At 32.5% G+C, this 24,349-nt stretch overlaps 1 protein-coding gene across 4 annotated transcripts; it reads right to left on the bottom strand.

The window, feature by feature from the left end:
- Positions 1-3,350: 3,350 nt before the first annotated feature.
- LOC128182373 (sulfotransferase 1E1-like) lies at positions 3,351-14,569 on the bottom strand. 4 transcript variants are annotated; one of them, XM_052850979.1, is made up of 5 exons: positions 14,362-14,569; positions 9,733-9,915; positions 9,083-9,186; positions 8,489-8,684; positions 3,351-7,661 (listed from the first exon to the last, which is right to left on the bottom strand). In XM_052850979.1, exons 1-5 carry the CDS (start codon positions 14,522-14,524, stop codon positions 7,552-7,554), a joined length of 756 nt encoding a protein of 251 aa, XP_052706939.1. In that variant the 5' UTR covers positions 14,525-14,569; the 3' UTR covers positions 3,351-7,551. The 4 variants fall into 4 exon arrangements, with proteins under 4 accessions (XP_052706939.1, XP_052706937.1, XP_052706935.1 ...); XM_052850977.1 differs by having other exon boundaries at positions 9,655-9,915; XM_052850975.1 differs by having other exon boundaries at positions 9,601-9,915.
- Between the last annotated feature and the right edge of the window lie 9,780 nt (positions 14,570-24,349).

The raw sequence follows: 24,349 nt of genomic DNA on the forward strand, positions 1-24,349 counted from the left end.
TGGGGCCACAATGGGGGATCAAAGTTTTACATAGGAATATATAGAGTAAATCTTTAAAAATCTTTTACTAAAACACTAATCAGCCAGGAAAGCTGAAATTCGTGTGGAAGCTTCCCCAGGTGGTGTAGATTCACAGTTGTGTAAATCATGATCCCTAGGGTAGGGTGGGGCCACAATAGGGGGGGGGGGGAGTGTCGAAGTTTTACATAGGAATTTATAGAGTCAATCTTTAAAAATCTTCTTCTCAGAAACTAATCAGCCAGAAAAGCAGAAATTTGTGTGGAAGCGTCCTAAGGTAATGTACTTTCAAAATTGTGAAAATAATGACACCTCCTGGAGTAGAGTGGGGCCACAATGGGGGGGGGATCAAAGTTTTACATAGGAATATGTAGAGTAAGTCTTTAAAAATCTTCTTCTCAGAATTATTTATAATTGTTAAGACTTTGGCCCCATGACAATTCTTCGGCCTCACAGAAGGTTCAGAGTTTGATGTAGGTTTATATCCCATATATAAACAATTGTTCAGGATCTTTTTGAGAACTGCAATACTCAACATGTGATATGACTATAAAATCATCATTTTAGAAAAGGGACTAATGATTATAAACATAAGAATATCCAGTGGGAAATAAACTTTATTTATACAGGATCTATGTATCATTGTACATTGTCCGAATAGTTTGTATTATGACTCCATTAAGCTGATTTTATCATACCTATTGTTCGTCAGGTAAGCGATGTGGCCCATGGGCCTTTTCTTGTAGACTTGTGAGAATCTGAAAAACAATGATGATGTAAAAAAGTTCAGCCTGATGTACTAAATATCCAGGTTGTACTTTTTTGCCTCATGGAGTAATTTCCAAAAAGTTTTCTGTTGTTATGGGGTGGTAAAATATATAAACGGATTCGCAATCGATCAATATTAAACATATCTTTACTTCATAGAATTAATTTGTACATAACAATTTTAATGAAAATAAAATAATTGTTTAAATCTCTATATTAAAGCATTACAACAGTTAATATAATTCATAAATGATTTTTTATTATTGATATGATAAGCGATTGTGTGTTTTTAACGTTATGGATGCAAATAATCTGCTTATGAATTTAACATCAGTCAAACTCGATTTCAAATTCAATATTTTTCATTTTGTCTGCATTAATCTTGTCAAATGTTTCACTCATGGCTACTTTTAATTAGTTCTTCCAGTCTCAAATTCCACTTTTAAATCAATTTCTTTTTTTTTTGTTTCAGGAACATTCGTTGAAATTTTCTGATTAAGTTTAATGCATGAAATGTTCTGACAAAAGGTTGAACAAATTTGGTTCTGTGAAATAATTTAATAATATATAAATAAAAATGAAAGTTTTGCTATTAAATTTTTGCAAAACTATCAAACTTTTTATAGACATTATAATTATAAAAATTTATATCATTTTAAAACAACGTAAACACATTGAATATTCATAAATATACATGTAATAAAGCAGAGCAACACGAACCTCTAAAAAGATAGAGGTGGGATCAGGCGCCGAGGAAGAGTATAAGCATTCCCTGTTGGCCGATTGCACCCGCCTGGCTCATTGTCACAATTGGACATGTTATGATCGAGGTAAATGTCATAATAGGGAAAATATAAAACGTTGATGACTTGGTTTGTTAGTGGTGGTCAAAATAAAAACCTTGAGCAAACACAGGAGGTGGGATCATGTGCCTAGGAGGAGCATCCCCTGCCGATCGGTCGCACCCGCCGTGCGCTTATATTCAATATCATAGAAATGGGAGAAACCATAGTCAGTCGGATGTATAAAGAATCGTTTAACAATTATGAAAAATGTCAGTCAGCATGTGTCTTAATAAAACATTGTACTTGCTGACAAGGTCATTATATCGACCGTAGAACTTCCGTAAAGATGATTTTAATCGAGATTCTTGAATTCTTGATATTCTTGTTTCAACAACTTGTTAAATAGCAGTTTACCTCGTTTAAGAAATTGTTCACATGTAGAGCATGCTCTTGCATAACGAATATGCTGAGAGACATAAACCCCATAAGCAGGTGATGATATTGTATTGCTTCGTAAGTAAGGGAAATTGATGATGAAAGAAAAGATGAAAATCATTCTGTTGATTTTATAGGTTTTTTTTATTAGGTTACCGCTAACGTCTTAAATATCTTAATGTCTCACAATATGCGGTATCTTTTCATTTCAAGTTTACTGGGATATACAAATTTAGTATTAGAGTGAAAGTAACTGTTGTTAATAAATAAAAAATGATTAAAATATTTAAATGTCAGGATATGGTCACAGTGAGTGTTTTATTATTTTCTTGCACAAGCTTTTGAATAGTGTCTGTTTCTTATGAATATAAAAATAAGTCAGCCAAACGAGGAGCACAATTTGTGCCCATGGAAATTCCTACTGATTGTTGGAAGACCTGGTCTCCAAAAGCTACATAGATGGTGTCTATCTAAAATTACAGCTTCCTTTTAATGTCAACTTCAGAGTACTTGTGCAATCAGAATGGCTTTTTAACAAAATAATTTTTTAGACTTTCAATAACAAGTAAGAAATTGGTTGTATAAATCGTTGAGAAATCGTAAGAAAGATGTTAATAATACCAATAAAATCATTTTTTGATGATTCATACGAGTTGTGTTATGAATAAATAAATAACTTCAGAACCCAATTACACGCATGCATTGCATGACGAAGAGGTCATTATACTTTCAATATTGATAAGACATTTAAAAAAGGTAAGACAGTGAATGAGTTATAACACAACAAGCATAGGTAACTATAGGCTTTCGTAATAGAATCCTCAGTTGTTATAATTCAAACTTTTATTGCCTTATTTAAAGTCTTCCGTTTCCAACGGACCTTATTTTTTTCGTACTGTTTCTTCTTCTTCTTCTTCTTCTTCTTCTTCTTCTTCTTCTTCATCTTCTTCTTCTTCTTCTTCTTCTTCTTCTTCTTCTTCTTCTTCTTCTTCTTATTTTCTTTTCCACAAATTTTGTGCACGCGATATCTCGAAAACTTTTCGGCCGATATCGACCATTTTTTCACAGATGATTGCCAGAGGTGTTGCAACCACTTTTGAAATAAAACCACTATTGAGATAAATTTCAATAGTGGTTGCAACACAGAGGTCATAAATCTAGAATTTTTTTGAAATTTTGAGATCGTCACTTCCGGTTCCGATTTACGGCCGATATTGTAAGTTTTTACGACCAATTTTGTGCAGATATAATCCCAAAGACTAATAGAGATATGAATATGAAATTTTCAGGATAGGTAGACTATAGTTCGAAGGTGTGCAGAATGTAGTTAAATTGGGTACGAATTTCGAATCAAAATTTTCATACGTTTTGATCTGTATCTTTTTATGAGTTGATATTTTGTAAAGACATATATTATAAAAGAGGTAGAGAATCAAAAGTTCCTTCCAACAAAATTAAGAAATAGGGACTGGCTCCTTTAATTAGGGGCCAAGACACTCGTAAACTCTTTTACAAATAACTTTAAAACGATAAAGATTTTGTAATGCATTAAAAAAGCAAAGTTGTTGATCGTTACAATATTTAGCAGGTAAAATCATTGCCACGCCCATTTATTACGTAATTAGGGATTTTTAGGGACCAAAATACATAAACTTGGATGCAATATATCTAGAGAAGGAGACATATTTTGTTAAGCATTGTAAACGATTCCATTAATTAAAACACCAATGCCTGTGCCCATTAACGATCTAGAGGGCTGGCCCCTAAAATATTCAATCATTTGTATCTCAAAAATGATCAACAATTTTAGATAGGTGTAAGAACAAACAATGTTATTATATGGAAGACCTTTCAAATGAACTCAAGAAATAATGGCTGGCCCCTTAAATTAAAGGTCAAGACACTCGTAAAGTCTATTGCACATACCTTAAAAACGATCAAGTTTTTTAATGCATTATAGAAACAAAGTTTTTGATCGTAACAATATCAGTTTGTAAAACTCATTTCCAAACCCATTGATGACGTAATTAGGGATTTTAGGAAACTAAAATCTTAAATTTTTAATGTGCTGTATGTGAAAAAGCAAAACTCTTTGTTAAGCATTTTAAAGGATAATGACAATTGTATACATTATCTGAAAGGGAGTGGTTGAGGAGGAATTCTGAAATTCATTGATATTTAATCGTAAAAATTGAACGGAAGATCTACTCGTAACGAGATCGTATCTAGTTACTTTATATATTTTGACATACTACAGTCTAGAAATTTATAAAATATTATCGTTTAATTTTTTTTATTAGTGTTCAGTGGTCGTTTCTTCAAAAAATTCCAAGAAAAATATACTGTTTCCTTTTAAATATAGAGATCTGACAAATAGAAAAACAAATATATACAAAATCAAAAGTTCAAGAGAAAAATACAAAACAAGAGCAGAACAAACACGGATCTCTAAAAAAAAATTGGATGTAGGACCAGGTGCAAGGGAAGAGTGGGCATCCCTTGCTGACCGGTCATACACGACATGTGCTTTTTGGTGTAATCGGGAAAACGAAAAGATCCGTAGACAATTAAGTGATTAATTATGGTCTAATAATAAGTATGAAAAACGTCATTCAGTGGACGATTGTTTTTTTTAGAAGGTTGTTGTACATGTATCCTGTTTTATCAACTTGGTGGTCAGTAGCCTGTCTTGCCTTAGAAACTGTTAATGCAAAGAGCATGTCCTTGTGTATCGAATTAATTGAGAGACAAAAACTCAATATTCAGGTGTAGAAGTATATAGTTACATAAACAAGGAAAGTTGACTTTTGAAAAATTGAAGTCATCACGATTATCGTAAAGTTTTGTTTTAAGGATACAATCAATGTCCCTTTCCAGTAAAATATCCAAATATGAAACAAATGACGCAGACTGTGGTATCTTTTAGAACAAGTTTACATGGATATATCGAATAGAAGCAGAGACATAAATAACAGAGATTGGCAACTGATTGGTAACTTGCTGTCCCTATTGTCAAGTATTTCCAGTTTAAATCAGTGTGTCTTTCTAATAAACAATTATATCAAAACATAAACAGCTAAAACCTATTACCAAAACATTCAAAATATTATATTTTTGTGAGTTCATATCTAGTAAACAACATAAAAAGAGGAGTTTACGGAGGCAGTTGGCTACCCATCATCCGAAAGTTTGCCGATGTTTTATAGCTGGTCAATATATTTTCTATATATTTAACTTATTTTTCAATTTTTTGTTTCAAAATGTCTAAAACCTATGCCATTTTTCGTAAAAACAATATATTTTTTGTTTAAGATCATTATCTCAGTTTACTTTTATGTAGTTCTCAATGTTTGGTTGGTCCCGTAATATTTTCCAACAACAAACCACGCTAATGGCGGAGTTGCCTATCTGTGTTAGATGATGGTAGACGTAAGTATTGAAGTAACAATTGTTAGTACATAAAACGTTGTCGATATACCTCAATTATTATATCTTACGTCGAGAAAAATGCTAATTTTATTTTAAAAATAAAATAAGAATTGATAATATATACGATTTTAAAAGGGCTGCAATTAAATGGGCTCGAATTTGTGCTCTTGTTTCCTTTCTTGTATATTTATTGTTGGAATTTTTATTTTTAGAATTTGGATATGTAGATGAAGTTAAATATGGATTTAACCTAATCGATGTTGTCGGGAGTGGAATGTTTGGAAAGCCAATACTTGAGATCCGCTGAGACCTGTAATTGATTTAACATATCATATTGATTAAAAAATAATCTTGCATTTTTTCGCTTGTATATCTTGGCAATTCCAATTCAATCAACAGCATAATTTAATTACAATCTATTTTTTCTGACATTTTTTCCTGAATCCATTTCATATCAGTGATAAACGAGTAAGCATGATTTAAAACACGAATGGTGTACCTTCTATCAAATGTTTATTTTTGTGGTGACATTGGTTCTTTACTGCTGATTAATACTTTGAATCTAATCAATTGTGTGACGTTGATCATCTATAACATATAGCTTTTAGGGCGAAATCTATATGGTACATACAATACATTGCAAATATTTCAATCGATTCCACCTAAATATTAAGTTCTGGTAAAGCCTCGAATTCGCTGATGTGATAGAAGTGTACAATTTTATTTTAAACAGTATTAAAGGAAGCTGGTGTCAACCTTTTACCCATCAGATATGCTTTAAACTTTTAAATATGATATTTTGCCATAACTCTATTTATTAAGGGGGAGATAAAGCTAAAAGATAAATACATTTCTCTAATTTTTTTCACATACCTTTTTGTCTAAAGTATGAGTATAACATTTAAAAAGCGGCAACTATTTAGCTCTCTTTAAGGTATTTTTGTCAAATGCACAAATTAGAACATTAAAATGATGTAGCGGAAAAAGTTAAGTGCAAACATTGATATCAAGAAGTTCTTTTATTTTTAGATTGTTAAAATAAACATATTTTTCAGTGAATTTCCCAGTACATGAATAAGAAAACTTCGGTGAGCTTAAAAATGACATGTATTATTGTTTTTTTTAAATAAATTATCGTACATCATTAAAGGGGCATGGTCACAATTTTGATCAAAAATTTGTTGTTTGTTTTTCAAATTTTAATGTTTACAATGCTCAAGTAAGGTATTTTCAATAATCAACAAAAATTTGAGTGTCTATTGTTGAGTTATAAGGGAGTTACAGAGCCTACACTTCTTTGCTATGTAAACAAAGCATTTGTTTACATTTTGAATGTTGAAGTAAAAATTTCAGTTTTAGACCTAAAACAAATGTGTTATGTTAGAAACAGTTTATTCATGCTTAAAATGAATAAGAAGATTAACAAATTGGCTAGAGAAAGATCTTTTACTGGAATATTGAACCTTGGTAAACAATACAGGGCACGGGCCTTGTTTACATGACAAAGAATTGTGAGCCCTGTATCTTGCTTATAACTCTTCAACTGACTCTCAAATTTTATTGGATCATTAGAAATGTCTTCTAAACGCATTGTAAATAATAAAAGTGACCAAAATCGTGACCAGCCCCTTTAAATTCAAAGTGGAAATGATTTGGCGTTATATCTAAATTTAGGAATCATGCAAAGCCTTTTCCGATTACCACAAAGAGCACACGGCGGATGTGACGTTGCTCGCTTATCCATGGCGCCTGATTCTCCCTCAAGTTTTTGTAGAGACCCATGTGTATTCTGCTCCTGTTTTGTATTTTTCTTTTGGACTTTTGAATAAGAGCACTGTTCCCTATCGCCACATTTCGTTTCAGTCTTAATAAAGCACACATGTCTATTTCCCCAGCTCAGCTAGAATAGAACGGGTTTCTAAACATTTTAGGACTGTATTATTGATCTATAAACAGTGTATACATCAACACTGGAGTTAAATTACAAGATTAAACTAATAACTACCTTAGCTTTAGATACACACTTAAGAGGTAATGCATAAATATTTAGCCAATACTTTAGATATAATCGATTAATACAATACAAAATGTTATATGATTCATTTCGGATTAAACACTAGACAAAATCGATATCAATTGCAACATTCTTCATGGTATCTGCGTATATCTTGTCAAATGTTTCGTTCATTGCTACAGTGAAATAATTTTTCCAATCTCCAACTTTACCTGAAAATAAATTGGTGTTTCTTTAGTCTTCAGTTGCTTCATTTGCGTAAAATTCAATTGAAATTGGGTTTTACATACACATTTTTTATTTAATCATTACAGGAAACCTTTTTCAAAATTTATATATCTTTCAGTAAATGTTTAGGCTCTTTCTTAAGAAGAAATATTTGATATTTTGCATATTTTCATAAAACATTAAATATTAAAGTAATATGCTACATAACTATATAATAATAAACATGTACATCCTTATCAAGGCATTAAGGTACCTCATTACACCGTGAAATAGTTTCTCAAATCAGCAGGAAATTAATTGATTATGATAGAAAGCATGATGGATAAGAAGTATATATGTCAAATAGGCGAAAAATGTGCAATTTTAGATAAAAAATGATGTTTTCAAAAATTCCATTCGGTAAACATAAACAAAAAGCCCGGGTGGATTCGAACTCATGACCTGCAGTTCACAAGCCTGATACTTTAACCACTGAGCTATGACGATATACATCTGAATCGATTGATACAAACAGTTTAACAAAACATTTAAATCGCCATCTTGTGACGTAGTGTCTTAAAAAGTATAAGACTCGGTGTAGTGAAGTACCTTAAAAGCATACTAAGTATCTGATTATTTTTGCGACGATGTTTTTGCAATTTAAAACACTAACAACAAAAAAAATAATAAAACGCAGATATTATTTTCGATATTGATTGATATAAGAAACATTTTGAATAGCAAAAAATTATGGACGTCAATTAAAACAATGTCACGCTAATCCCCCCTCCCCCCCCCCCCCCTCTTTGGAGATACATTATTATCTGCTCACCTTTTCTATACAAGGTAGGAATTTTCTTGAGATTCATAGACTTTATGATTTCTGCCATAGTGGAATCATTTCGCACTCTTTCATCAGCTGCTTTAAGATTGTCGAAGCCACACTTCTCTGCTATTTCTGGAAACAATGGGTCAGCATCTTTTACGTCTAAGAACTTCGCCAATCGTTTGAGTTCCCAGATAGTATTCTGTTTAAAATGGTGATCGTCTGAACTTAAAATTCTTAAATTTTGAATTGCACCTTTAAGTTTTTATGTTTCTATTGAATTAATTTTACATTTTATTGTTTTGTATTTGCAGAGTTGGATGAATGCGATCCATTATGATTAACTTTGTAATTTTCAAAAGGAAAAGTGAGAAATGAATTTGAATTTTAAAGTATGATACATGAATGTGCTTGATTTTACCTAAGGAGTATATTATTTGATATTCATTCATATATAGATATATTGAAATGGATTGAACAATTAGAAATATGTCTATACATTTATATTTTACTAATTTTTCTTTACTGTGAAATAAATGAATTTTGCTTTTATTAATACACAGTTTGCTAACCAACCGTACCTTTGGTTTTATTACTTACTCTTTGCAGTTTTTCGTATTGCAACATGATGATTTGGTCTTTCCGCACTTCCGATTCTCTGATGAACGCCTTGTTGTAATTAAACCAACCGCCAAACATTACCTCTTAACAAAAGAAAGTAGACACATTATATGCAAAGAAACAAACATTTAAAAAAATCTAATCCAGCAAGATTAAAATATGTAATAAAGCGACACATACCAACTAAATTTTACATGCCACAATTCTTACAAAAAACTCTTATATCGATGGATGCGTGAAGATTTTTAATATTGAAGGGCCCTCATACATTTTATTATAATTATATCAAATTAAGAGGTGATATATTAGATAAAAAAAATAATTTATAGTTTGAATGTTTAAATGTATAAACGTATTCTATAGCCTCCTCTTGATCTTCTCTTTTGTAAAATCACCCGTTTTAAGCTTTGAATTGTAGGATACGTTTTCATTCACATTAAAAGCTAGTTATTGCAATATTTAAACCTTTTCCATTACACAACTGATGTAAAACTCACTTTTCTTTAAAAAATATTCAAATAAGAATTCTTCAAATGTGTTCTCAGGGATACCGTCGCACGAGTCCGTAAATTTATACAATGAAACAGCAACATCTTTCGGGTTCCTAATGATATGAATGATTTTGCCACCTCTCTCTACGTGCTGTTGTGGTAACCACTGGAATGGTAGGTGTGTGCTGACGATATGATTATAAGACTGTAGAGGGCCCAGGTCTGGCAACCCTTCCAAGTAAACAGCCTCTCTGGACTTTGTAGCATACTCTGCCTTTTTTGTAAGCAACATATGAGCAATTTCGTACACCCAGTGTGTTCCTACAATGTAAAAACTTTTATCTTATAGATTATCCCCAGATCAAATCTTTTGTTTTATTCTGACTGTGAATTAAATGATAAATATATTTTTGATAAGATAATAGAATATTAAATCTAAAGTTGACTGTTTTATATCTGAGGTAGACTTTAAAGTTGTTTGGTTCAGTTTGGAATCAATAACATTTATCAGAACCAATTTTTCCTAATTTGTCAGTATTTTACATGTTATCGGAACGTTGTATATACTCTAGGTAGAGAAAGATGGACAGTAAACTAGAATTGCTTAGAGAGGTGTTTTATATTTATATGAACAATTGTCTAAGATCTTTTTGAAATTTGCAATGCTCAATATGCAATGTGACTATGAAAATCATCTAATTATAAAAAAGAAAGCTCAATGTATGATATTAAAAAAAATGGGAAAAATTCTGATTTTTTTTTAATGCAGAATATATTTTATTTAATTTTCCTGTTATTTCATTAATGACTCCATAAAGCTTGTCCAATTATGTCAATTATATCAGTCTCAAATTATCTTAATATATATACATATTATACAATGTAAAGTAACCTTTTCAAAACATATTCAGGAATAAATAATGTCTATCGGAAAATTGTTGTATCATAATGATGTATTTTCCTGGGGAGGAGGGAGGAAATCCTAAAAATATATCTACTTTTGTACACGAGCACATACATACATTCATCGCCTTATGTAAATTTTATAACTGTAGATTCCTTAATTTGCTCAAAATACTTTATTTGTGCGATGCCACTATTTTGTAGTTCTAAGTTATAAACTTCCAAGTATTGACCCTGATAAATAGAATAATTTGAAAACTACACAATGATATAATGTAAAATTTTCAAATATTTCTTGACTGATATGTCTTGTCATTAATATCACAGATAAAATAAGAACATAGATTGAAATCAATTACCCGTGACGAAACGTCACAACATATAGTATGATTGTCTTTTTCGTGATTGATATAAGTATTTGGTGACAGTTTTAAAAGAAAACAATTAACGTTGCCGAACGATCATTTGAAAAACATATCATTGAAGCTGTCTGCATTGTTTCTATCACAAATTGTACTCAATTTAAGTTTTCTTTTGTCCTCGACAATGTTTTGAATATAGAGCGATCCGAGGAAAATGTAATTTTGATATTATTTTTCTTTCCCTAATTAAAAAGCCATTTCCATCAACAACTTAAAATAACCCTAAAGCTCCGAGAGAAATTCAACCAGGGGTCGATGCATCGTTCTTAAGTACTTGAAATACAGTTGGAGTCAGTCATCCCGACGAAAAGAACATCACATGTGCATCACATGTTATTTCACAAAGTAAATACATTAGACAATGGTAACAACGTTATTGTTCACAAGTCAAATAGTTTTGCACCATGGGTGATCGTTCGTGTAACGTGCCGTATCGTGCGTTTATCAGAAATTTAGTTTGCGTTTTTTACCGTGCGTGATTATGCGATTGTTTGTTCTATACTTTTTTTCGGAATTCCAGGATTTAATCTAAAGCAACGTCAAATAGTTTTTAAAGCAACGCAACAATGTGATTTTAAAACTTTTTGTAGAACAATATTAACAAACGTCTTGTCAGCGCTAATCTTTTTTGAAATATCGAATCCCTTTCGTCGTTAAATAGTAAGTAATTCAACATCTCATTTAATCTTTTGATCGGTCGAGTTAGTTTTGCATGATTTTTTTATCTATATTTAGCATCTATCGTATCTTGACATATACTTTTGATCATATAAGCGTCAATGAAGAGAGACACGTTGAATAAGCGATCAATCTTGCCCATTCAAGTTTTCTTTCAAATGAAAATACATAGGCATTCCTCTCTATTACATTGCATAAACATTTATTACAATTGAAATATATTTAGATGCTTTAAAATTAAGAATAAATAAAATTCAATCAACTAATTAATACCGTATAATATGGCATGAGTAAAATCAAAATTCTTCGGAACAAGATAACAAATTTACCTGTTTCTCGCGCAATTAAATCATTACATAAGGAAATCAGATTGCATAAACATTTACTCGTATGTAAATAATTTCGTTTAGAGTATGCATTATCTGTTTTAAAAAGTTCTTTTATAACAATATCAGTATTTGCTTTAGATTCGATCAATCTAAAACGGTCACTTTTATTTCCACATACAAAACAAACATTCCTTTTTATCAGATTTTTGTTTCACGGGATTATTAAACATTTCATACGCACAAAATTCTCTACATTTTCACACATACTGCTTTTTTCATTTTTGGGACGTTCACATGTTCCCTTATATTGCAAATTATTTATTAATTGAGTAAAAAAAAACTTGAAACATCGGTGTAAAATGGTTTTGTTTATTAAGACTGACATATCTAATCAACACAGGAAACATAAATCGGCCGAGTATGGTGTTATAGACTCGGCAGATCGCGTAATTACAAGATTATTTCCCATACTGTGTATAAAGCAGCACCGATAGAGGGCGCGTCAATCAAGCCAGGAATCCCTGGCTTCAATGTGTCTCTTTTGTACGATAGAGACAGAGGACCAGTCAAGAGTTTTAAATCGTGTAGACTCGTTTTTTTTATCGTTATCGTTCATGTATTGTGAAAATTCTGTAAGTTAGAAATCGTTTCATGCGTATCATGCGTGATCGTTTGTGTAACAGAATCGTGCGTGTCCTTTGTCAACAATAACGTTGTTTCAACTGTAATTGGTGAACACTTATAAATTTTTTTTTCGAGTGTATATACACTGTACAACACGAGAATTTCAGGGTGTTGCTAAAACGCGGAACGGAAAACGGAACGGAACGGAAACGTAAAATATCATATCACGTTTATTGCTTTAAAAGGGTATAGACTGGCCAGAAACGATTTACTTAGTATCATGTATTCATATCTAATGAATGATTATCAACATGTGGCCGTCTTATTGATATTTTTATGAATGTCTATCAAATAAAGCATTGTATTCAATTGGCTCTAGTTGAGTACGAAACGGAAAAAATCAAATGTATACGAATTGTGAAATATTAACATGACTAAACGAGTAAATTAGCTATAAATATTTTACTTATTTTTTTTATATGGTATTGCTGGCATATCAGCGTAACGTACGCAGTTAGTGAAATCGTTTCATGTGTTTTTTGAGTATATTTATATTTCAAATATGTTGTATATACTTTGAACATTGAATTTTTGGTGTTCTTTACGATCTTAAATCAAACAGACGATATAGTATAATTGAGATGGGAAAAAAACCCGTACGACTGACGACATTCAAAATTAAAATACATTTAACGTTAATATACCCGGTACCTAGTGAAACTAGTATTTTTAGCAATGCAAATTTGTTTACGTTAGCATTACTTAGCAGTTGTTCATTCCTGCAGGTATATACATATGATCCGAATAGAGAGCTCTAGACGTTGCCTGGTTAGATTTTCCGATTATAAATTTGGACCATAGTCTGTCGATCCCAAAATATTCATGCAGTACATTTAGACAAATTAAAAAAAATGCAGTTGAAATAGATGAAACGGGAAATATAAAACAAAACTTAATTTAGGCGTTATTATTTGTTTGTCGGAAAATTCACAGAATCAAAAACATATTTCTTACGGAGATTTATAATGGGAAAATGTTGACATCTTTTCTCTATTTGAAAGTCACTAAGAAGACACTTCTCAATTTTTCAACGTTATAATCTGGGTCTGTTGAAAACCAGCTGGTGAGCTAGCGAGGACGTTTTAAAGAGGAATACTGAGCATATGTTATTCTCTATGAAGAAAAACGCTTGAACTCTAAGGTATATATAAATATCAAGTTATTCAGCAAAATGTGCATGAATCAAGGATATTTAGGGACAGAAGATAGTAGTCAATGCATGCACTGTTAATTTTGAGGAAATAGCTATTCTTGAATAAATAATCTAATATTGCTAATCTTTTAAAAAAAATTTAAAATTACATAAAGTATATCGTTTTTAGCATGATTAACAAATCTATCAAGTAAATAAGTAAATCACTAGATAAGATTTTCTGTTTTCCTTTCCGTTCCGTTTTCCGTTCCGCGTTTTAGCAACACCCGAGAAGTTCATGTCTGTATAGGTTATTGCCACGTTGTATGACAATAATTGCAGTAACAAACAAATGCTTATACCTGTTACTAACTTTTGATTTATGAGCACATTTAATATAAAACATCAATCAATCTAAACAAAAATGTGTACAAGTCGTGCTCTAAGGTATAATTTTCAATTCAGTTACTTTGCTCGACAAATACTTTATCAATATACAATTAAACATATAGTAACCATCCATTAAAATTAAATTATAACTTGAAAATAGAACCTAATCTTATTCCTGGATTTAAGCATAAAAAATGTTATGTAAGATTACACTTTTAATACGACTTACCCGATCGAGGAAACGTAGCCAGAATAACTGCATCTGGACCGAGCTTTAAGTCTTTGATATTTTGTATTGTTTGTCCAGCGTTTTCTAAAAAATTTCGCATCTTTGGTAAACCAATTCCTTCATATACTGGATAGTCCAGTTTGAGAATATCGAAGTCAGCCATTTTATCGTTTTTATCTTTTGTTATGACCTTAAAAACGTTATATCAACATGCGATTGACCTATTTTTTTTTTTGAAAGATTAACCAATGAAAGCTAACTCTCATGCATTTATATGTATTACATGTATTTTCATTTCCTTCCTCATACAGACTGCTAAAGTTCAATTTAGAAACTGTTTATTAAGTTAGCTGAGAATGCAATGGGTTATAAAAATCGTACCTTTGTGCCTTATCCCATTTGCAGCAGCTTCTTCAGTCTTGCTTCGAGTATTTTTAGGAATTCGGTAAATATTTTAGTGCAGAGAAAGTTTTTATGATAAATTTTCTTGTCTCTCAGGTGTCTTAAATTCCTAGTACATTAAATGATATAGAGTGAGCGTGGAGGGTATTGTTGTCCACTGTGACTTGAGAGACAATTTAATGTCATTGATGTTCGCCGGGAAAACAATCGAACACAGAAAATCGCCACGGTGCATTTCGTCTTCCATCGCACCACTACATGTATAGTGAAAGTGACGCCGCGAATTCAGTCTGAGCTAATTTGGGTGGATTTTAAATAATAGAGTGTCAAATGACCAATGATTGACATGATACAAGTTGCTTTTTGAACAATAATGTTTTGGATGTCACGATGGGTGTCAGAACACATTTTGAATTCTGTACTACATCATATCTAAACAAAATGCTTTGTTTGTAGGTTGATGCAGGTATGAAGGCAGCGACATTGCAAACAAAATACAAATCCCGACATCATAGGCCGAATGATTAATCAAAGATAGCATTTCATTGTTTATATTTACTTTTTTAAAAGAAAAATTGAAATAACTAGATCGTTCTCGTTGCGAGCAACGAGTGGGTCTTCCGTCCGATTTTTCAGTAAATGAGATAAAATCCTTCACTTTTAAGACTAAATTGTTAATCAACGCCAAAAAAATTAGGAAAAAAAAATGTTGGCACCCAGGGCTTGAACCCAGGTCGCCTGGGCACATGTCCACCACTGTAACGACTGAGCTAATCGGACTCCCGCTTCAGGAATTTGATCCTTAATATCTCGGGAACGCATCAATCGATTTAAAAAAAAATTACATATTCTTAATCAGTAAAAGAGTCTCTATCAACCCGTTAGAAAAATAAATATAAAGCAAAAACTTGAAAAAAACGATTTTTTATCTTTCCTTCCGGTGACGACCGGAAGTGACGGCGGACGATTTTATGACCATATTGCAACAGGTTAAGTGGATGTTTATCTTCACTAAAAATTTCAGCCCTATATCTTTATTAGTTTTTTGGATCTCTAGCCGACAAAATTGACTTTTAAAAATCGTAAACGGACGATAACTTCCGACCGGAAGTGATTTTCAAAAAATTGAAATGGCGGTACAAACTTCAGATACCGACACATCAACCCTCAAAATTTGAAGAAAATCGAATGAGCCATCTTCGAGAAATCGCCTGCACAAAATTTGTAAGACAAAAAAAGAATAAAAAGAATAACTAGATTCGATCTCGTTGCGAGCAACGAGTGGGTCTTCCATCCAATTTTTGAATAGATAAGATTAAACTTATCAATTCAAAGATAAAATCGTAGATCTAAGCGAAAAAAAGAGAAAAAATTTTTTGCGGCACTCGAGGCTTGAACCCGGGTCTTCTGGGCCATGTCCACGACCATAACGACTGAGCTACTCGGACTCCGCTTCAGAACTTTGACGCTTAATATCTCAAGAATGCCTTGATCGATTTTAAAACTAATTACATATTCTTAATCAGTAAAAGGGTCACTATAAGGTGTAAAAATTTCAAAGAAAAATATTAAAAAATAAAAAAGTCGAAAAATTCAATTTTTCAAATTTCCTTCCGGTGACGACCAGAAGTGACGGCGGACATTCTCTTGACCGAGGTTCACCAGAAAAACGCTAGATCTATCATCTCTGAAAATTTCAGCCTTTTATCTTTACTCGTTTTTGAGAAACCCGACAGACAAAATTGACTTTTTAAAATCGTAAACGGACGATAACTTCCGACCGGAAGTATTTTTTCAAAAAATAAAAATTATATATCAGCTTTAGATAAAAACACGTTTATATTGAAAATTTGGGCGTAATCGAGTCACTAATCTCCGAGAAATCGTCTGCACAAAATCGGTAAGAAAAAAAAAGAATAAGTGCGAGCAACGAGTGGGTCTTCCGTTCGATTTTTGAATAGATTAGATTAAACTTATCAATTCAAAGATAAAATCGTTGATCTAAGCGAAAAAAATGAAAAAAATTTTTGCGGCACTCGAGGCTTGAACCCGGGTCGCCTGGGCCATGTCCACGACTATATCGACTGAGCTACTCGGACTGTCGCTTCAGGACTTTGACGCTTAATTTCTCGAGAATGCCTTGATCGATTTTCAAACAAGATGCATATTCTGAATCAGTAAGAGGGCCACTATAGGGTGTAAAAATTTCAAAGAAAAATATCAAAAAATAAAAAAGTCGAAAAATTCATTTTTTCAAAATTCCTTCCGGTGACGACCGGAAGTGACGGCAGATATTCTCTTGACCGAGGTTCACCAGAATAACGCTAGATCTATCATCTCTGAAAATTTCAGCCCTATATCTTTACTCGTTTTTGAGAAACCTGACAGACAAAATTGACTTTTTAAAATCGTTTATTGACAATAACTTCCGACCGGAAGTGATTTTTGAAAAAATATCACGGGGGTACAAACTTCAGATGGCGAGGCATCATCAGTGAAAATTTGAAGGAAATCAAATCAGCCATTTCCGAGAAATCGCCTGCACAAAATGTGTAAGGAAAAAAAGAATAATAACTAGAGCAAAGCTCGTTGCAAAGCAACGAGTGGGTTTTCCGCTAATGTCGAAAGCAACGCTAGAAGTACGTCTAAGAAGCAGAGTTCTTAATCTAGTAACAAAGAAACCTAAGTACAAAAACATAAAAAAAAATCGAATGATTCTTGGTACAACTTAACATGATCCGAATGTTTTTAAGTACGACTTAACCAAAAACCCTTAACCATTTCAAGAACGACTTAACAAAAAAACCAATGTGTTTAAGTACGACTTAACAAATTTGACTTCATTTTAGGTACAAGTTTACTTTACTTTGAACTAACATCTTTTTTCTTAACCCAGAATGCAAAATTAAAATTTATGTAAAAAATCAATTTTGTTTAAAACATAATTCTGAGCAACTTTTCCTCTTCACTGCTTTTCAAAAGGTTGACCTTTCGTACTGTGTGCTCGTTGCGTCATTAATTGTCAGAAACTTATCGATGTTAAGTTTACTTTACTGTACTTCTGTGAATATTTTCTATGTAAAATTACTATGAACCAGACAACATTGAAATGGTGAACATTTCAAAGGGCCCCGCTTATGTTATTTCAGAGAATTCTGCTTTGACCTTGACCTATAACTTGAAATTTTTCCAGCTGGCATAGAACTTTTAATTCAATTTCATTCCCCCTAACATACCTGCATTTTTGTTCAATCTGACTAAGATTAAACATATTTGGAAAATAATCTACTATTTAAAACTAATTATAAAAAGATCTGCTATGACCTTCACATTGACAGACTTGGTTCAAGGTCACTGCACGCCATTAACCAATAAACTCTGTAAAGGTAAAATATTAGCCAAATAGGGGCTAAAAGGAGAGTATATCTATGCTCTTAAAATATGGATTTTTGTGTGATCTGATATGACCTTGACTCTTCATCTACAAATATCATTCGAGGTCATTGCATATATTTTGAACAAAGGCATCATGTGGGTAAAGTATGAGGCTGAATGGAGCAAAGGGAGAGAAGATATACTCCGGACAAGGATTTTTAAAAATATAATTCTGATATGACCTTCACAGTTTCTTTTCACTGAAAATAGGTTCAAGGTCACTACACACCCTTTCACCCTTTACTCAAAAGCTCTGCTTATGTGAAGTCTGAGCCAAATAGGGGTTAGTAGAAATTATATATGCTCTCAAAAAAGGATTTTTGCATGATCCGATATGATCTTCACCCGTTACCTAGAAATTTCATGCAAGGTCACTGCACATCGTTTAACCATAGAGACACTCTGTGAGTATTAGCCAGATTGGACCAAAGGGAAAAAAGATATGCCCCAGACAAGGATTTTATATATATAATTCTGCTATGACCTTAACCTTATACCTAAAAAAATGGTTCAAGGTCACTGCACATCCTTCAACCAAAGGAACCCTGTGGATGAGGTATGAGCCAGATTGGGCCAAGGGGAGAGAAGCTATGCTCCTGTCAAGCCATCTCAGATGGACAGACCGACAAATTGATCACTAGAAGGCGCCCGCATAAACATGCCTTTTTATCTAAAATAGTATCCATGCTATCTGCCCATGGTGAATAGTCATCAAAACCATTCATTAGCAGAATTTGATTTCCCTCCTTTTTAAGGTGGTATGGGACATCTGTCGATATTAATGTGGATTAAAGTACTATATAATTGAAAACTTTTCACCGGTTTAGAATTTTCAAATTTTACAATATTTAACCAAAAAATAGCTTTTAAAAATATTTGAAAAGGTAAAAATTGTAAAAACCCCAGCGGGATTCGAACTCATGACTTATAGGTTCCTAGTAAACCCTCTAACCCACTGTGCTAAGGAGTTAGGTGACCATTTTTGAGAAGAAACTACATGTACTTATATAATTACACTTTATTTTATTGTTTATTTCGATAAACAATACGTCACAACATGGAAGTGTCCCATATCACCTTAAACTCGGAACACCTCTGACCTAATAAGATCGCCGCATTAAATACAAAGTTTGATTTAACTCTAATTTGTTTATCATCAAGAAATTCTGCATCGCTGACAAATAAAGTTTTCTTCTGTATAATGAAATACCAATTAACTGACTATTCGGACAATAGCAAGTTTATTGTCCCATTCAACAGCTACTATTTCCCTTGGCTTTGCCTCATTAAATATTTGCTGTCTTGGGGGACAATAAACTTGCTATTGTCCTCATACCCAGTAAATACTAAATAGGCATATAATATCCTATCCACCTACATTTCATGTTATATAACCTCCTGTTTGTAACCTTCAATTTCACTGTAAAGTCAACATATCTGTCATAGCCGCAAGTTTCACAATTTATTTCTGCTTCTCATGTACTTAAAATTAGGGGCCTTAATATTGCTTACCAATTCCAACAAGAGACATCCCTCTAACTATTGGTAATCATTAAAATTCATTTCATGAATCTACGCAACAATGATAAACCTTCAAGTACAGTCACTCTCAATTTTACAAAAATATTGACGGTACTTTATCCGAAACTGTTCCTTGTATCTTTAACTTAGTACACTAACATTTTTATGAAAAGACGGTTTGTCTTAGAATAAGAAAGCTAATGCAATTCTGAGAAAAAGAATACCACATATTGCCAATTCCATTGAGGTTTAATAAAAATATGGCCATTTAAGTGAACCCACCATTTCCAATTTCCTTTAGTAAACACAGATTTACAGGGTTCTCCATAGTAAAACATCTTTATCTGACCTTTTAGAGGTCAACTTTTGTTCAACCACCTTTAAAAAGAAACCTTATTCAATACAACATATGCCTACATGATATAATCATGATAAAAGCTTCACATCACTTAGAAATACCCTTACATGTATACCCCCCACCCCCCAATCTTTTGATTTTCATAAAAAGTCATGGTTTAAAATGTTTTACCTAATTTTATGAAACATGTGGCAATTTCCTTGAGTCATTTCTCACACATATTTGAAAACAATCATCAATGATTCTAAAATGTGATCTTTATTTGTTTATGGTATGATTTGTACCATTTTAATTAACAAATAGACAGCTGTCCTGCTTGTGATTTCTTGTTTTCATGAAAAAAGTAAGCTAACAATCATATTTAGTGAATATCTAATCTATTCTGATTTCTAGTCTTCATCTAACCATGCTAAAACAGTAAGTTACAACCTACAAGTTAGACATCTGCCTTAAATTAGAATTAACTCTTTTCCCCCTGATGCCACCATATGACGCATTTGTCATTTCCCTACAAGGTTTTCTTAGCTTCCCCCTGAAGCTTTTTTCACTGTTTGAGTGGTATTGTTTTACTATAGTTATTTACAAGAATTATTGTCTGACCATGCCATATGATATACCCCTGTGATCGGGAAAGATTGAACTTTAACATTATAACTTTTGAGTACACAAATAAATTAACAGAAATTAATTAGGTGAGTTTATTCAGGTAATTTTACCTGTACGTTAAAAAAAATTACTGTAAACATGAAAATTAATGAATGAAATTTTAACATATGATCAAATATTGTTCAAAAATATTTTTTCATGTTTTGAATAATTTGTTTCTTGTTTTATCTTGCGAATTGAGACCAATACACAACAATCAGATTTAATGAAAAGTGTAGAAATTCATCCCTAGAGTAATATTCTATCAAACTATCATGGTTCATGTATCACTGCAATCAGAATTTTTCTAAGTTTTGCATTTATAATTATTTTTTATCTAAATTATATCAGATACCTGTAGTAAAGGTACAGAAATTCAGGTAAAAATACCTGTACACTATTGTATCTATTGTCTGCACACTTACATGTATAAAGCAATATTTATTTCAAAATAGTTATTGTAATTCAGTCAAAACATTATACTTTTCAAAGGGGAATTTCAAAACATTTAGTTCAGACCCAGGTATGAACTAATAATTTACCGACTTCGACAAGTTTCGTTTTTTGGCACCCCCCCCCCCCCCCCCCCTCGCCGATGTATAGCATATACAGCATTGTATATTAGTTTCTATTGGGTTTTATTTCTTAAATAATTTTATGGAACAGTATAACTACAAAATACTGGGAAAGATCCACAGTTAATGTGTTGAATTTATAAGTTAAATTATGCCCAGGCTGACGCAATGCACATGTGCCGATGTTCGGAGGCCGCCATTGTTGTTGTCATGCAGGTGTCATGAATTAGCCCTAATTCACCGCTAATCAACCAAATTCCTGTCATAAACTTCAAAGGAAGTGGATTGGTCATGTTTATTTCCACTTGGGAGTAATTTTAAACACACAGAATCATCTAGAATATCTAAACCAATCTCTGTCATGATCGTCCGATGCCGCCATTTTTTTAAACTTCACAGGTGTGTGTATCACGTGATATCTGTCAAACCATTGCATAACCTGACTGTGTATAATCGTCTGTGTAAGGTAGACACCATTAGGTGTTATTTGCCACTCAATTTTGCTTCAGACAAGTAAAATAAACAAAGAAAACTGGGGTTCTATACGGACGCGTCATAAGTCGTCATTAGGGAAATGACCAATGCGTCATATCGTGGCATTAGGGGGTAAATGGTAAAATGCTTCAGGGGGAATAGAGTTAAATTCAAACACACCCAGGTAGCTGGAGACAGAGTTGATTTCAATGAAAAATGTTCAAATTTGACATGTTTTTCTACTTTTTTATGCATATATACCTTAGAAAGGTAGAAATAGGTTGTTTCTTGTTCATTTCAAAAGTAATTATCATAGCAGATGTTATTTCAAAGTCAAATGTACATTTACATATCCTACATGTAATCTTAATGCAGACAATTAAATAGAGGGGGGGGGGGGGGGGTTTCAATTATGTAAACACATCTAAATATCTTTATGAAATAAAAAATAAAGGAAACATAATTGCATACTTTTATTGAAAAACAAATTTTCACAGCAATTATGAATTTCTTTAAACAGCCTTAATTTTGTTTTCATAATTTCTTATCAAACACAAACCACAACATGGCATGATGCTTTCTTCAAGTTCCATTATTGTTCATGCATTATCGGATTTAATTTGAATTACCAGTAAATAGTCTGTAGAACACAAGGAATATGCATGTGGATAGAGGTGACAGGTTAATCTCAGGAGCTGACCCACAAGAATCAACAGGTACCGGTAAAAGCCATGTGGTAACAAGAGTCTGTTTTCAGCTGAAATAAATAAAAAAAATAATTAGTTGTGTTTACATACATGTACTAGTAATAGCTGTGTTTACATTAACATATGCATAGTATTTCTGTAAAAAAAAATACACTGACCATGCAGTGTAATAAGTATGACATATCCCAATACATGACATAACATTTAAGCAGTACAAGATCAAAAATTTGCATATCAAGTCATAATAAAACTGGTAAAATTTTCATAGGTATAAACACTTATCAAATTGAGAAAGAGAGAGAGTTTGAGAGAGAGAGAGTTTATTACCATACTTGTAGTGCAACAGTCAATATTTCAATTCGTAAATTACAAACGAATATTACCCACCGAACAGCGTCAAAGTACATGTACTGGTATTAGCTTCTGGTATACCATTTTTTATCAATTCTACTGTGTATTTTTTGTTTGCAAATAAATTTAGCGAGGGTTTTTGTTTATTTTCTTATAAATTACATGTTTTAAAAACAATACTACGTGTAATAAGCATAAAACATGTATGAGTAAACTTAATGAAGAATTTTTAATAGATTATTTTTCAAAGAATGTGGTACATTACATGTATGTCAATCTTTATAAAACTAGCGTATATTTCGTGCGCCATAAATTGCAAGTTTTTTGTAAATATCATTTACTTGCATGATAGGTATATATGGTCTAACCAAAATTTTCTTCATAAAGCTACAGCTGTATGTACCACATATATGTTTTGTCACAAGTATACATTTAAAAAAAAAATACCCAAATTCCAACAGTTTAAATAAACTCAACTCATTCTCTGATAAGTTCATTGTGTTTTGTGCATGCATATCTTATTTGTCTGCTGCAACAGCAGCCAATCAGCGGTAAGCTGAATCCACAAAAAGGAAGTTTGTGTTTTAGGAGCGGGTAAATTGTTTATGCGACACTGTCAAGAAAACCACACCAAATAATAACAAGAAACATAAATATTCACTTAAATGTATTCTGTTGTAAAGTAAAGGTTTTTAACACTTATTGCATCTTGCAAAACATGTGATGACCTTAATCATCTGTCATATATCTGATATACATGTATATGTAAAAGATGGGAGAAATAACGACGGAACAAAGTGGGATTCGAACCTGGCCCTCTGAATCTCTAGTCAAGTGCTCTACCAACTGAGCTACATGTATCTGGCACCGGTATTCAAACCAGTCTGACCGTCACATTCCTCCCCCTTAAATGATCTTCACCCTCGAAGATCATCCCTGGCAGGATCGAGTTAACCTGTTAGTTCCAGGGGTTGGTCACAACACCAATATTGTAACAGGATGGGAGAAATAATGAAGGGATTTGAACCTGGGCCCCCTGAATCTCTAGTCAGGTGCTCTACCAACTGAGCTATCTGGCACTGGTATTCAAACCGGTCTGATCGTCACATATATAAAGAATTATTTTAAACAATGTTGTTCAATTAAAAATAACACTCGCAACCTTCAGTTTTTGTCTGTAATTAATCAATATTGGCGTGCGATCAGTTCTCGCCGAGTACCATTTCTCACCAGTGCATTGTTACGTCATTTTATCAACACATAAAATTATATACGAAAATATGATGTAACAGTGCACCAGCGAGAAATGGTCCTCGGCGAGAACTGCTCGCACGCCAGTACTGCCAGTAGTCAGATTAAAAAAAGAGAATAAAAAATTACATTTAAAACATTAACAAGGACAATTTAAGTACACATCATAACTGCTAAACAAGAAAAATTATGTGAACTGGTAGAACGGTAGGCATAGTTCTAACTTGTAACCTACATGTACAAGTACATGTACCAGGTACCCGTTGGTC

The sequence above is a fragment of the Crassostrea angulata genome, chromosome 4, assembly GCF_025612915.1.
Source record: "Crassostrea angulata isolate pt1a10 chromosome 4, ASM2561291v2, whole genome shotgun sequence".
NCBI lineage: Eukaryota > Metazoa > Mollusca > Bivalvia > Ostreida > Ostreidae > Magallana > Magallana angulata.